General features: G+C 43.0%; 1 protein-coding gene across 6 annotated transcripts in view; it reads left to right on the top strand.

Annotated features, from left to right (window-relative positions):
* Positions 1–2,319: 2,319 nt before the first annotated feature.
* VSTM2A (V-set and transmembrane domain containing 2A) overlaps positions 2,320–14,437 on the top strand; it is a 33,246-nt gene continuing 21,128 nt past the window's right edge. For 5 of the 6 annotated variants that reach the window (XM_006148908.3, XM_006148906.2, XM_006148907.2 and 2 more), the window contains exons 1-4: positions 2,320–2,788; positions 4,559–4,725; positions 5,842–5,892; positions 9,538–9,874. In XM_006148908.3, coding sequence (XP_006148970.1) covers positions 2,710–2,788; positions 4,559–4,725; positions 5,842–5,892; positions 9,538–9,874 — 634 coding nt within the window. In that variant the 5' untranslated portion in view covers positions 2,320–2,709. Of the gene's footprint in view, positions 2,789–4,070; positions 4,231–4,558; positions 4,726–5,841; positions 5,893–9,537; positions 9,875–14,437 lie in introns of those variants that run through there. The other variant, XM_006148910.2, reaches the window with a different exon arrangement.

Genomic DNA, 14,437 nt, shown 5'->3' with positions numbered 1-14,437 from the left:
TTGATTTTTTTTTTTTTTTTTTTTTGAGTTTTTGCTATATGGCATCATGCACTTGCCAGAAAGACAGAGAGACAGACAGAAAGCAAGAAACCACCCCCAAGGGAGAATGGTCACACCACAATCCCTTACCCTCCATTCTCCTCTCGGGATCTTGGGCACGCATGCACATGCACCTGGCATGAGTTTAAGCCACCGAGTCTGGTACTCAAACCATGGTCGACCACATGGGAGTCAGTGACATAGCCATTATGCCATCTGTTGGTCCCCATCAGGCACTTTTTCTAAGAAAAACAAAATGCTTTTTCAATTTTTATCTTTCTTTCTTTCTTCTCTCCTTGCCTTTCGCAACTTAACTACTTATAACTTTCTATTTAAAATAGTTTGAGGGCTTAGCTGTACTGTAAAAGTTTTTTATGCTCTTTCATATTTTTAATTTTTTGGTACTTTTATAATTACAGTGATTGATTAAGCTCCCCTTCAAAGCAGTTGAAGGACTTTGCTAAATTAGTTTAGTACTTCTCTTGTTTCAAATGTATGCCCTTTTCTTTATATTGAAAACTGTTCCAATAACCTTGAAGCCATGTCATTTCATGCCACGTTAAACTCGTGCTTATGCTAAACATGGAAATAAAGTTAAACTCTTGTTATCAAATTGAGCATGTCTGGTTAAGTATAACACTTAAAGCTGGGGAGAGGGAACTTCTGAGCATCTAATATTTGCAATGTTTTGTTGTTTGTTTTCAAAAAATGTTTGGTAGGGCATAGCTGTGTTAACATGGATTGCACCTCTATGTTCTGAGCACAGTCTTCCGAGTGATTGGACAGAGATTTCTTTCCTTAGAATGACAAACTTCAAATCCTTTGCTGAATCCAAGGACATAGAGACTGGCTGGCCTAGCGAGGAGCAGATGCAAAATACCCTCAGGACTGCCCCCAAATCTCCTATTCTGCCTCTATTTACAGGGAGATAAAGACATAGTCAGAAAATAAATAATATCATTATGACTTCGTTTTTTGCTCATTTAAGTGACTATTTCATTTAGCAGTGGAAGTTAAGGGACTGGTTTGAAAACCCAGCAGCTATAGTAGGGTAATATTTTTTGGCCAGTAAACACGTGGCTGGCTAAAAATTCTTTATGAAAAAGCACACACTGCATTGGTTTCCTGACAGCAATGCTAAGACTAAATCATATTTCTAACTAACACTGAAGATTTGTGGTTATAGTTGCCTGGAAATAATTATGGCAATAAAAATCATGCACTCTGCTTAGATGGTAAATGATTTTAATTTTGATAAAAAGATTTAAATTCACTGACTAATAGCTGGATTTTATAAGGACAGAGTCTGTAACATGATATACATTGTTGTTTAGATTCTTAAGAAAAAAATAGAATATTCATCTCAAACCTTCTCCAGAGAAGGTAACTAAATTTGTTTCAAATTCTATAATTTAATTGTGTTTTTTTTGTGCCTAAAATAATAGCCCTTCTTCATATAATCCCAGGAAATATTGCGTAACTATTATGTTATGCCAAAAAAAATACAGAGAGAGAGAGAGAATAAACAAAACACAAACAAGTCATGTAATAAAAAACCTTACTGGTAATTTAAGACACACACACACACACACACACACACACACACACACACACACACACAGATCCTTTAAAATACATGACAGATGGAGGCAGAAAAGGCAGATGGTATATGAATAATAATAATAAGTAAACATATTATGGTGAGCTTTTCTTTCTGGAAAATTCTGTCAATACGTGACTTTTGGGACTTTTTGTGTCTTCCATTTGCCAGCTGGAGTGATATGGTTCCTGCCTGAGCGGCTTCTCTTCGCTGGAGGCTGCTCAGCAATAAATTCGTGTGGAATAATAGCATGTGATCATTCTAGTTAGAGCAGTTAATAACTGGTTAAGCGACATTCCCCTCAAATGGCTGTTTTCATCGCCCCAAAGCCCTCTCTTTCCCCCATCCCGTTCCTCCCAGCCTTCAGCAATGCCCCAACTTCCTCCTCCGATGGCGCTGCTAGCCCCCTGCAAACACCGCAATCCGACAACTGTATTGTCCCCTCAAACACTGCGTGCTCTGATCCGCTCAGGCCAGACACATTGGACCGTTGAAGGGGGAAAGCAAATTGAAAAAAACATAAATGTTCCTGCTCTCCCGAAGGGAAGCCTAGACGGAGCAGCGGAGCCCGGCGCCTTCTGCGGGCTGCCCGGCCCGAGCTCCCTGCAGGGAGCTGTCCAGCGCGCAGAGAGTTAAAGGCATCATCGCAGCCATTAGAGGGAAAAGTTGCGGCGCGGCAGCCGGGCGAAGTCCTCCAGCCCGCCCCTCTTGCCCACTCCCCACTTCCCGAGCTGGCTCGGTGTTTAGGGAGGGCAGTGATCACGCAAGCCGGAGCGGCGCCTGACGTTGGACGAGCTGCCAGGTATCTGAAAGCAGGCAGCCGAGCGGCGGCGACTTCCCAGCGTGTCAAGCTTGCGTCTGGACGCGAAGCCTCACGGAATCCAAGCCCGCTGGTTTTCACCTTTGCGAATTGCAGTCTCTTCTCCGAAGCCAGTCCTAGCCAGCAAGCAGCGGCATGTTTGCCCTGTCGCGCCCGGAGCACTGAGACAGAGCCTTCAGATCCGCTCGCATTCTTTTCTTTGGGGGCTTTTTGGCTGTTGGCTACACTGATGTGACCCCCCCCTTTTGGAATGATGGGGATCTTTTTGGCATATGTTGGATTTGTTTTCTTTTCTGTTTTATACGTACAACAAGGGCTTTCTTCTCAAGGTAAGTCTGTGCTCAATGGCAAATAGGCATCTGCTTGTGGTGTGTGTGTGTGTGTGTGTGTGTGCACGCGTGTGTCCCCCACATTCAGAAAAGAGACAGGCAGATGTTGTGTGGTTCCTAGCAAGTAACGGTGGGTTTACGTTGCATGAATAGGGTTCTGTTTGGCTTTTTTTTTCTTTAAAGTTCATTAAAGTGTCGGCAAAGAGGTATAAGAGAAAAATCTAGTGGGGACCTGAGACGTGGGCTCCCCAGTAAGCACAAACACAGGGTGTGTGTGTGTGTGTGTGTGTGTGCATTCTATCTGTGTGCAAGCACACGGCAACCACTCATGCATACATAATAATCACAAACAAACACAGGGCTGGATATGGAGACTTTCCACTGCCAGTCCCCCTTCCCCATGTAGACAGACTGGGTTTAGAGTTTCCCTTCTCTGGGTCCCTGTGACTTGGTTTGCATGTGTGCTTATCAAAGGACAGACTCCTCTGAGGACCCATAAACAGGCACGACTTGCATTCCAAGCAGCAGCAGCCTGCTGAATCCAGTCGTTCAGGACTTCCTTCGCAGGCTGCCGCGGCCGTTTCAGCACCACGAACAGATCACAGCTCCGCTGCCAGAGACTGCATCGCTTCTGCAAACAGAAATGCCTCCTTCCAGCCTGAACTGAAAAGTCCTTTTCAGATCAGAGTGTCTCCTGAATAGCTGTCGTTCTCTTCATGTAGAAATACAGTTGCATTTCACTAGAGATTATTTGGGGATTTTTTAAATTATGAAACAAGACACTTAGGGCGTCTTTCTTCTGGGGGATGGGGGGGAGGGGTCACGTCCACCTAAGTCATTCCTGCAATCCCCTCAACCCTCCTCTACCCAGACGTGCACTGTGGCTGCGAATTGCCATCAGCCACAAATCTTTTCAAGATTACTTTTAGGGAACCATCCGCTCTTTGCAAAGTGCCTCTTAGGCGATCTAAGAACAACCATGTTGTTAGCGGCATTCTGTGTTCAAGGAATGCCTTTAGGAGCAAAGAAACATTCTTATTTGTATGAGTTTCCGCGCAGCTCTAGGACTCTCACAAAGATGAGAAGGTTGGAAACATTTCTATGCTGACTGCACAGTACTCTTCCACCCTAACAATGCCTGGATGTGTGCAGTGCTGCCTCCTAAGCCGTGTGGCAGTTTACAATACCACGGCTCGGTGGGAACAAATAAAGGTTAATCTGGAGAGGACAGATGCACGGCTGAGAAAGAGCGCGCCTCGCTCCGCTCTCGTTGCTCATCACTGTTCTGAAACATCAGGAATGTGCACTTTGACAGATAATCATGAGCCACTCTGTGCCGTGACACGCTTGGTTAGTCGGAGGGTGTTTAGAAACTTAGAGGCGAGAGGCTCTCCTCATCTATCACCTTGACATGTCTAAATTGGACCCCACTGAGTACCTCAGTAAGTTTTGTGGAATGCTGCAATCTGACGAAAAGGTGTTTGCCTCTAACCGCGGGGAGCTCGGCTTACAGAGTTATTGGCAAGTGTGGTAACCTTTCCATTATCCGTGCTTGATCAACAACAGAGCGATTTAGGCATGACACCAAAGATAAGGTGGGAAAGAGGCACAGGAAGTGGGGACGGGGAGCCAGGCACAGCTGGGGCTGTCATAGAGGGCATTTTGGGCTGTTTTTTTCAAGTCCAAGTGAAAACGTAGCCAGCTCCCAGAGAAAGAGACGCTGGCAAGAGTGGTGTAGATAGTCCAAAAGGATATGTTTCTGTTTTGCAGCAAAATTTACCGAGTTTCCGCGGAACGTAACAGCGACCGAGGGCCAAAATGTGGAGATGTCCTGCGCTTTCCAGAGCGGCTCCGCCTCGGTGTACCTGGAGATCCAGTGGTGGTTCCTGCGGGGCCCTGAAGACCTGGAGCCCGGCGCCGAGGTGGCTGGCTCACAGGTAGCAGGGGTCCTGTAGCCCGCAAAGCCCCGACGTCTGTCCACTCTCCCCCCTGTTGTGGGTGCCAGCCAGGGGCGAGGGCCCAAGATAGTGCCTGGGCACCCCCAGAGACCCGCCCGGCTTTGGGGAGACAGCGACGCCCACGGGTGCCAGGCAGTGGGCTGGAATTTGTCCTGGTGACATTACGTCCAAACCAAGGAGGATGTCGTGTTGCAGAGTCTCTCCCGATTACAACTAGGAGTAGCCTCCTCCTCTTGGGATTGGTTATTATGAAGACGTCCATGGTGGCGTGACCATGCTGATCCACCCAGGTCGTTCGCTGTCCCCTCTCTGGTCCAGGATGGTGAGGTCTAGGGGAGGGGGGTGGGAATCCTGCCTGGGTCCCTATCCCCGGCCCCACTGCTCCTTCTGCATCAGTTCCTCTCACGTCTGCCTTTAACAGAGATAGATGAGACTGGGGAGAGAGACACAGAGAAAGAATCAGACTAGGGAAGGGAGCCAGAGACAGGGGGAGGAGGGAAGGAAAAAAGGGGAGGAGGGGGCCGGGGAGCGACTTCAGCTGGGACTGGAGAGCCATCGGGTGAGAAGCGAGAGAGGGAAGGGAGGAGAACCGGCAGGGGTGAAGAAAGGAAGAGCAGAGGAAAAGGGGGGAGAGGGTCAGAGTGGAGAAGGGTCGAGTTAAGCAAAGGGGAGGCGAACGCGTGGAGCGAGCAGAAGGAAATCTGCGGAAGAGATCCCGGGGACGCGACGACTGCGCGGACAAGAACATGAAACGTGCCCAAAAAACTTCCGCCCACACTGGTGTCCCCTCCCACCTCTGTGTCTGCAGCTACCCTTGCGGGAACCCGCGGTCCGGGACGCAGCCCGCCTAGTCGGCGCAGCGTCCTTGCGCGGCTGGTGGGTGGCGCGGGCAGGCGGTCCTTGCACGCGCGCTAGGGACGGGACGGGCATGGGGCAGCGCTTCTCTTTCTCGTCCCTAAGTCACCGCAATTGCAGTGTTTCAAGCCAACTACAAAGGCCTGGGTCTCGCCTAGCAGGCTTGGCCCCGCGGTGCTGCCGGAGCAGGGCTCCGAGCGTCCCGGCGCGAGTTTGAGCATTTGCATCCTTGTCCGGCAGGTGGAGCTCTTACCCGACAGAGACCCGGACAACGACGGGACCAAGATCAGTGTGAGTGTCACAGGGCCAGGCGACAGGGGGCGCGTGCCTTAGCAGCTAGGCAGTCCGGGGTGAACGTTAGTAAATGGGTTTGAAATTTAAAAGCCTTTTAATTTATTGTCTCTGACAAAAGTATTTTTGCAAACGCAGGACGAGAGCCAGTGGTCTCTTTCTTCATTAGAAACACACACACACACACACTGGAGCGAATTTAGAGTCCATAAATAAAATTCTATATTTTAATCGTGTAAATGCTGAAAGAACTAGAAAACTCTTCTTTTCCAAAAAGGATGTGTTGACACATTTTTGCTATTGCTGCTCTTTATAACAGTTACATAAATGTAAGGTAAAAATTACACTACAATGCTAATATCTATTCAGAATTAGGGAAATAAAAATCCTTTAATAGAAAGTAAAATATTAACGTATTAGATTCTTCCTTAGGAGATAAAAGAAAGGAAAGCAACCAACAGAATGTTGAAATTGTAATGAAATAATCAACTCGATTTTAAATGACATTCACAGCACATGAAATGTATTTCTTATTCAATTAGGTGTTCAGATTCATATAAATAGAAAGGCAAACGCCAATATAAATATAAAATCATAGAGAAGGTTGATCTATTGAAAACATAAGGATGTTATATTCTACTCTATTATTGCTTTTAATAATTGGGTGTAAAATTAGAAAAAATAAATCTGAAATTTTCTTACCATACCTCTAATGAACCCACATAGAATCACTTTATACTAATAATACTGCTTACCTGACAAATAGTGACAAGTCTTCATTAGCGAAATGAAATAGTTACAAAAAACAAAAAAAGAAGTCTGCTAAGCATAAACATTTTATTACTCATTTTTGGGAACCTAAAAATCCAATGACTGACATCTAAAAAGAAAAATTTATTTTAAATGCTCTTCACATAGCATAAAGTGGCAAAAGGTTGAGGTTAACCATAACTGAAACTGTGAAAATATATTGTCCACCCATGGACTCAATTTCTGTCATCTAAATGTGTAATCTCAAAATGGAGGATACATCAAATGAAACAAAACCGTAACCCTGGAACTCCAATTAATAACCCATCTAATCACTCACGTTTTAGAATACTTTAATTTCTACTACATATTTCAGGAGCTATTTTTGCATACAGAGCTAGAAAAGTTTTAATAATAAAAGCAATTAACACAGTTTTTCTCAAATATTTTGTTTTGACATACATAGTTAATTAGATAGATGGCTTGTTGGTTTCCACCCCTGCCTTTATCATCGAAATACTAGAAACAAAAATAGCCTCACCTACCCTGGCCCTCAGAGACATACAATAACAAACATCACACATACACACACACACACACACACACACACACACACACGCACCTGTCCATAATATCATCTGTGTCAATAGCTCATCAGATTCAGTGAATCACAAAGAGTCCTAGATTCGAACTGAGGTAGAAATCAGTTTGTTCCCCATTCACCCTCTATGACCTTGATCTTGTATCCTCACCCCAGAGAGAATCCCCAGAAGAGCTTGCCTGAAATCCTAATGTAAGCACCACCCCCTAAAGATGCAGACGTCCTGTGTCTGCATTAATCCAAGTGGGGGTATTATTCATTGTTCCCCCCATGTGGCTTGAATGGACAGTCACTGATCCAAGTCACCTAAGCCTCAGTTTACTCAACTATAAAATCAAATATAGTAATAATATAAATTTCTAACTACCTCAAACTTTATTAGGAGACCTAACCCAAAATATATGTGAAACTATTATTTTATAATACTAGCATATTGATATGCAATTTTATATACACATCATACTTACGGTTGTGATTCAAATGTTCAGACTATTTGTATACACACCTCTATATGTAAAAAACAAATGAATGCTTGTCCAGTTTTTCTTAATTACCTGTGACCATTTGAAAATGCAATGAGTGAGAACAGAATAAACAACTTTCTACCTCCTTCCCTTCCTTGGCTGTCTTCCAAAACCAACCAAATTCTGATTTCCTGAATATCTTATGAAAACTATCAGTCTGTCAATCACAGATGACATATAGCAAAAGTTATCTTCTACTAAGGATAGTCATACATAGGTAATACATATAGAGGCAGACGTAATATGGAATCCTTTTTTAAATCTAATATTTTGTATATTAGACATATGATCCTGCTGTTAACCTGAAATAAAAATTATTAGAAGAAATAAGAAAAACAATTTCAATTTTGGAAATCAAGCCAGTGTTTAATAGATGGCATCCCAAGTTCTTACAGTATAAAATACATACAATGGGGACCAGTAGCTGGCGTAATGGCTATGTTGCTGGACTTCCATGTAGTCGACCATGATTCGGGTCCTGGACCCGGTGGCTTAAACTCATGCTGGGTGTGTGTGCGTGCGTGCCCAAGATCCCTAGATGGGAATGGAGGAGAAGGGATTGTAGGATGTCTTTCTGTTGAGCCCATGTGCCCAATAGCAGAAAAACCCTTCCAATAAATAAATAAATAAATAAAATACATACAATGGCATATTCTCTGAGCCATAAAACTCCAGGTGATATCAGTTTGCAGCCTGAGCCCAGCTATCCCATGACTAGACACAAGATTACAATAAGAATTTAATAAAATATTTAATATCCATGTATCTATTTTAATAGTTATCCCAATGTGGGGATAAAAGTAGATCCACATTGAAACTGTTATATCCAACAAAATCTTTGCAACCTCTCAGAGTTGAGGGGGGTTAGTTTAGAGCCTGTGGTGGAGAAAAGAGGTTGCAGAGACTGGAGAGTTGGCCCGGCTGGTCTGGATTTCCTTCAGTTGATTGACCAGATGGACTGGACTTCCATGTAGTCGACCATGATTCGGGTCCTGGACCCGGTGGCTTAAACTCATGCTGGGTGTGTGTGCGTGCGTGCCCAAGATCCCTAGATGGGAATGGAGGAGAAGGGATTGTAGGATGTCTTTCTGTTGAGCCCATGTGCCCAATAGCAGAAAAACCCTTCCAATAAATAAATAAATAAATAAAATACATACAATGGCATATTCTCTGAGCCATAAAACTCCAGGTGATATCAGTTTGCAGCCTGAGCCCAGCTATCCCATGACTAGACACAAGATTACAATAAGAATTTAATAAAATATTTAATATCCATGTATCTATTTTAATAGTTATCCCAATGTGGGGATAAAAGTAGATCCACATTGAAACTGTTATATCCAACAAAATCTTTGCAACCTCTCAGAGTTGAGGGGGGTTAGTTTAGAGCCTGTGGTGGAGAAAAGAGGTTGCAGAGACTGGAGAGTTGGCCCGGCTGGTCTGGATTTCCTTCAGTTGATTGACCAGATGGAAGCCAGTCTCAAGATGAGAAAATGACAGATGCTAGTGGGACCAAGTGATGAGGTGTGCATGGTTCAGGAAATCTGGCACAGGCTGGACTGAGCTAAATAGCTCCTGTTCCGAGAATCCAGTTGTTAATAGAATAGGATGAGTAAGACCTTCAGATCTGACATTCAGGAAATAAAAAAGCTAGGAGACTATTAAGACTCAAATTTGTCAGCCTTAGCCAGGTCGGGATAACGAATGGGAACGCCATCATTGAAAGCAGCCCTTGACTTTTTTTTTTTTTTTTTTCCTGCAATATTTCAGACAGTGAAAGTCCAGGGCAACGACATCTCCCACAAGCTTCAGATTTCCAAAGTGAGGAAAAAGGATGAAGGCCTGTATGAATGCAGGGTGACCGATGCCAACTACGGCGAGCTGCAAGAACACAAGGCTCAGGCCTACCTGAAAGTCAATGCCAACAGCCATGCTCGCAGGATGCAGGCGTTCGAAGCCTCGCCCATGTGGTTGCAGGACGCAAAGCCTCGCAAGAACGTCTCGGCAGCCGCCCCTAGCAGCATGCACAGCAATGCCAACCAACGAACGCACTCCACCTCCAGCCCTCAAGCCGTAGCCAAAATCCCCAAACAAAGTCCACAATCAGGTATGGAAACCCATTTTGAGCCTTTCGTTTTAACACTCACAACCCTTCCCCAGAAGGCCAGCCATAGAGTAGGCAGGTGCATACATGTACATGACAGTTTTGAAAATTGGAGACCTAGTTCAGTTGGAATGCGGACGAGAGAGGAGACACAGAGCCTGAGGCTGAGGGGCTCAGAGATGCGTGTTTCCCCTCGGTCCCTGGTCGTGTTTCCGACCCAGGGGAGCTGAGAGCTGGACTCTTTTTCTTTCTGTATTTACACGTTACGAGAACAATAAACCATGTAATGTCAGTTACATTATAAATGCATGTTCATTTTCTCTACAGATTTATGTATCGATAATGACCCAATTTAAGAGGCTTTCACTGAATCAAAATGTAAATGAAAGCGACGCACCATATCATCCACGTTTGCAGCGACCCATAGCTTTATGCAGGGCTATGCTCCAAGGGCTTTTGATTTTGAAGGAGAAACTTCAGCTGCCAGTGATGAAAGTGATGATGATAATGGGAGGAAGTGAGGGAGGACGAAAGGCAATAAGTGGTGCAGAGATAAGGCAACTCCTGTAAATGCGCCTTCCTTGCCAATTTAGAAGCTTAGTCACACATTTCCTAAGGCAGCTGTGCAAGTTAAAGCTGTTCTGAATAGCATTAATTTATGCAATCACTCAGCCAATGGAAATGCATTGAAGTTTTAACCTTGATGGAGGCTAAACGCCTGTTGGAATGAGCAGAACCCTATAAGACTCCAAGGCTCTCCTGGTTCTCTCCACGACCTGACGTAATCTCATAGGGTGAAGGGAGCATGAGGTTTCTTTTATCCTTTGTTAAGTTTTGCCGTGTTATTGTGCCATTGTAGCTCAGATCTCTTCAAGCCATTCCACTTTAAAAATGTGGTTGCTCCAGCAAGACACTCTCTCAGCTATTCAGTCAGCCCTCCCTATGGTCCCACATTTGTAGAGTCAACCAATGGTGGATCAGAAAGATTCTAAACGCAACTAGTCAATCAATAAGAACAATACAACAGTTAAAATAATACAAATATACAAATACGAAACAAAACAGAGGCTAGCTGAAGGCCTGGTGATTAAGGCACCTAGAATCCCTGTGACTGACCATGTGATTTGAGTCCCTGACTTCAAAATTATTCTGAGCACAAGAAGAGATGGCAGCATGGCCATCACATGGCCATCACATGATGTGGGGAGTGATTTCTCACTTTGTCTCTCAGGTGAGCACACATGTCCTGTAGCAAAAATCTCTCTTAAAAAAAAAAAAAAAAAAAAAAAAAAGGCTGGGAATGTATACATGGGTCCCCAAAATCCCAGGAGGAGGGAGAGATGGAGGAGAAGGGATTGAGGCATGACCATCCACCAGGGGGCGTGCTTTCTCACTTTTCTCTTTCTCTCCAGGTGAGTGCACATTGCCTTTGATAAATGGGGGGGGGATAAGTAAAAAAAGTATAAGAACGATTTGTATGGTATTTAGGTATTATAAGCAATCTAGAGATGAGCTGAAGTATCAGGAAACAGTGTAGAGATGACGGGAAAGTACGATGTCATTTTGCATAAGGGACTTGCCCATCCCAGATTTTGACTTGCACGAGGAGTCCCCACAGTGCCGAGGGATGACCGTGTCCAACTCTCAGAACGAAGCTAGTGAACAACGGTTTTAAAATCATGTCGGCCAGATAGATTTCCTCCCTGTGTTTTACTTCCTAATGGGTGTGATTTGTAGGGAGTGTGGCTTACGGTCCCAGTGAGTTTGTGGGAGTGTGGCTTACGGTCCCAGTGAGTTTGTGGGAACCTCTCCGGGCATGCTGTGGTCTGGCAACTTCTGTCAGCCTGAGGAGGAGGTGGCTCAGCCGCTGGGCCGCCCAGCTTCCCTGGCTTTGTCTTACTTTCCTGTTTATCATCCGTTTTGTTTCCCAAGTTAAAGGCCAAAACCAACACAGGTGGAGCGTGTACACACACCGTGTACACACACACTTTCTAGTTACTAGTCTATAACTATTATTTGACAGAGACTTAATGTCTTTGTAGGCTCTCCTCCCTCTTCCTTCAAACTATTAAAAGAAGTAGCAAAATTAAAGAGTAGCTTCAGCACATAATTCACAGCCTAAGTAGTGAGAACTCCAAATCATGGCAGGGAAATCACTTGAATTCATTCTGTGACCTAAAATCAAACTGATTACCTGTTTCAGATGTTGACTTCAAAGCAGAGAGTGAAATAGTATATTTCTAGAATATTTTCTTTAATTTTTGATTACTGTGCTCTAAAAATCTCTCTTTTTAAAATCTCTTGCTTATCACTATGACTGGAGCTAAAGGGTAATTTCTAGATATCATCTAACAATTTTCGAGTAAAAACTACTGCTCTCTTTCCATCTTCCCACCATCCTTACTGTGAGGTCCAGGGTTGCTTTTTTTCTAGAGTTTAGGGCGAAATAAGAGAAGGAATACTGACTCATTGAAGTCTGTACTTATTGAAAACCTTTTTCACTGAAAATGTTTGCTTATTGCCAAGGTTAACATAAAATATTTCAAAGTATATATTTTTTAACCAGTGAATACTGGGAAGTATTCTGTATACTTAAATTTTTTTTAAAGAATGCAGCCAGCAGGTGGTGTGGTGATTAAGGGCACTGGACTCCCACATGGCTGACCACAGCTTGAGCCTCAGACCTGGAAGCTTGCTTTCTCACTTTTCTTCTCTCTCTCTCTTTCTCTCTCTCTCTCTCTCTCTGGTCAAATTAAAATACATAAATAAATAAATAAATAAATAAATAAAGTTAAATAAAATGTTTCTTAAAAAATAATTATTTATTTATTTAATTCCATGTATAATTGTTGTTTTTTAATTTGACCAAAGAGAGAGAGACAGAAACAGAGAAAGTGAGAAAAGAAGCCGCCAGGTCCAGCACTCGAACCACATTTGACCATGTGGGAATCCAGCACCTTTAACCCCCACACCACCTGCAGGCTCTGTTCTGTATACTTATATAAACATTTTCTAACTTCCGTGTCAGAAGCTGGGTGGCCCAGCCCGTCAGTCTATTTATGTGCAGGCTCTATGCTTGTGCAGTTATTGCAGATAATGCAATACCTGGGATGGGGAGTTATATATTATATTCACTGGAATACCCACAACACGATTTATACAGGTTGCTTTATCATTTTTTTTAATATTTTTTATTTCATTTTCTTTTATACATCCAATCACATTATTATTTGGCTTACAAAATGGATATTTCAACCAGGTGAATATTTCTCCCTAGTCCAGTTGATAAAACTACAAAATATCTTCAACAGATAGTACCACATTTCTTTGTGCCATTAATGCTTTGCCTCCATATTTTTCTTCTAAATGTCCTTCCTCAGACCCTCCTCTTTCACACACACTATATCTGATATTTACTTATACCCAAATAAAGGTTTCGATACTCATGCTTCACTTAGTCATTTTCTACCTTTCATCTCTTCAATACATACACATGCCAGACACAGGGACTCAAATGTGAACAGCACATTTCTTCTCAGGGAGTTTACATTTTAGGTGAAGAGTAAACAAAATGTTTCCAAATTCTATTTATCATGCGTCTTTCCTTTGCCATTCTATTACCGATGAAAGGTAAAATCTTGCTTTTAGAGGCCAAGAGCCATCCTAGCCTTTATCTTGCATGAGTTGCTACAAAGAGGCACCCATGATACACATGGGATGGGATGTTACAAAAGCTGGTCTAGCTGGCCTTGTATTTTCATCAGAATCTTTGACCTAGTAGATGAATTTCTTTAGCCTGTAACACTCAACTATTCTTTCATACTATTTACCTATTAAAGAATTTCTGTATCTTGGGACCAGCAGTTGGCATAATGACTATGTTGCTGGACTCCCATGTAGTCAACCATGGTTCGAGTCCCAGACCCGGTGACTTAAACTCATGCCGGGCACGTATGAGTGCATACCCAAGATCCCGAGAGGAGAATGGAGGAGAAGGGATTGTGGCGTGGCCATCCCCCCTGGGGATGATTTCTCACTTTCTGTCTTTCTCTGTCTTTCTATCTAGTGCATGCGCCCTATAGTAAAAACTCTCCAGAAAAAAAAAAAAAAGAAAAAGAAAAAATTTCTGTGTCTCAATGAAGGAAATTTATTAGCTGAAAATAACTTTATATAAAATCTTCAAATTGACATACAATTAATTTAATCAGTTTTCCAAAAGCATATACTGGGTTCTTGGAAAAGTTATTTTTGTATGGAAAAAATACATCATGACTTTTCCAACAACCCAGTATTTACATGGAAAAAAATGGAAAAGTCAGTCAATGATCATCTTCATATCACAAGATAGAGATTTTACTATTATTTTATACGGCTAGTTCCATATTTTTCTCAGATATTTTCCAAAACATGACTGCTCTCTCCTGCTTCAAATTGCTTTCCTATCTTCATAGTCTTTCATAAATTATAAATAAAGTATAAATTCCTAACGTGTTAAGTCATTTTAATTCTACCTCCATTTTGAAATCCACAGAAACAAAATAATGAAGCAAAAGGGTCAGGGAAAGA

Source organism: Tupaia chinensis, unplaced genomic scaffold (assembly GCF_000334495.1).
Source record: "Tupaia chinensis unplaced genomic scaffold, TupChi_1.0 Scaffold000249_1, whole genome shotgun sequence".
NCBI lineage: Eukaryota > Metazoa > Chordata > Mammalia > Scandentia > Tupaiidae > Tupaia > Tupaia belangeri.
Note: the sequence above shows the minus strand (reverse complement) of the source record. Positions and strands in the feature narration are given on the sequence as shown.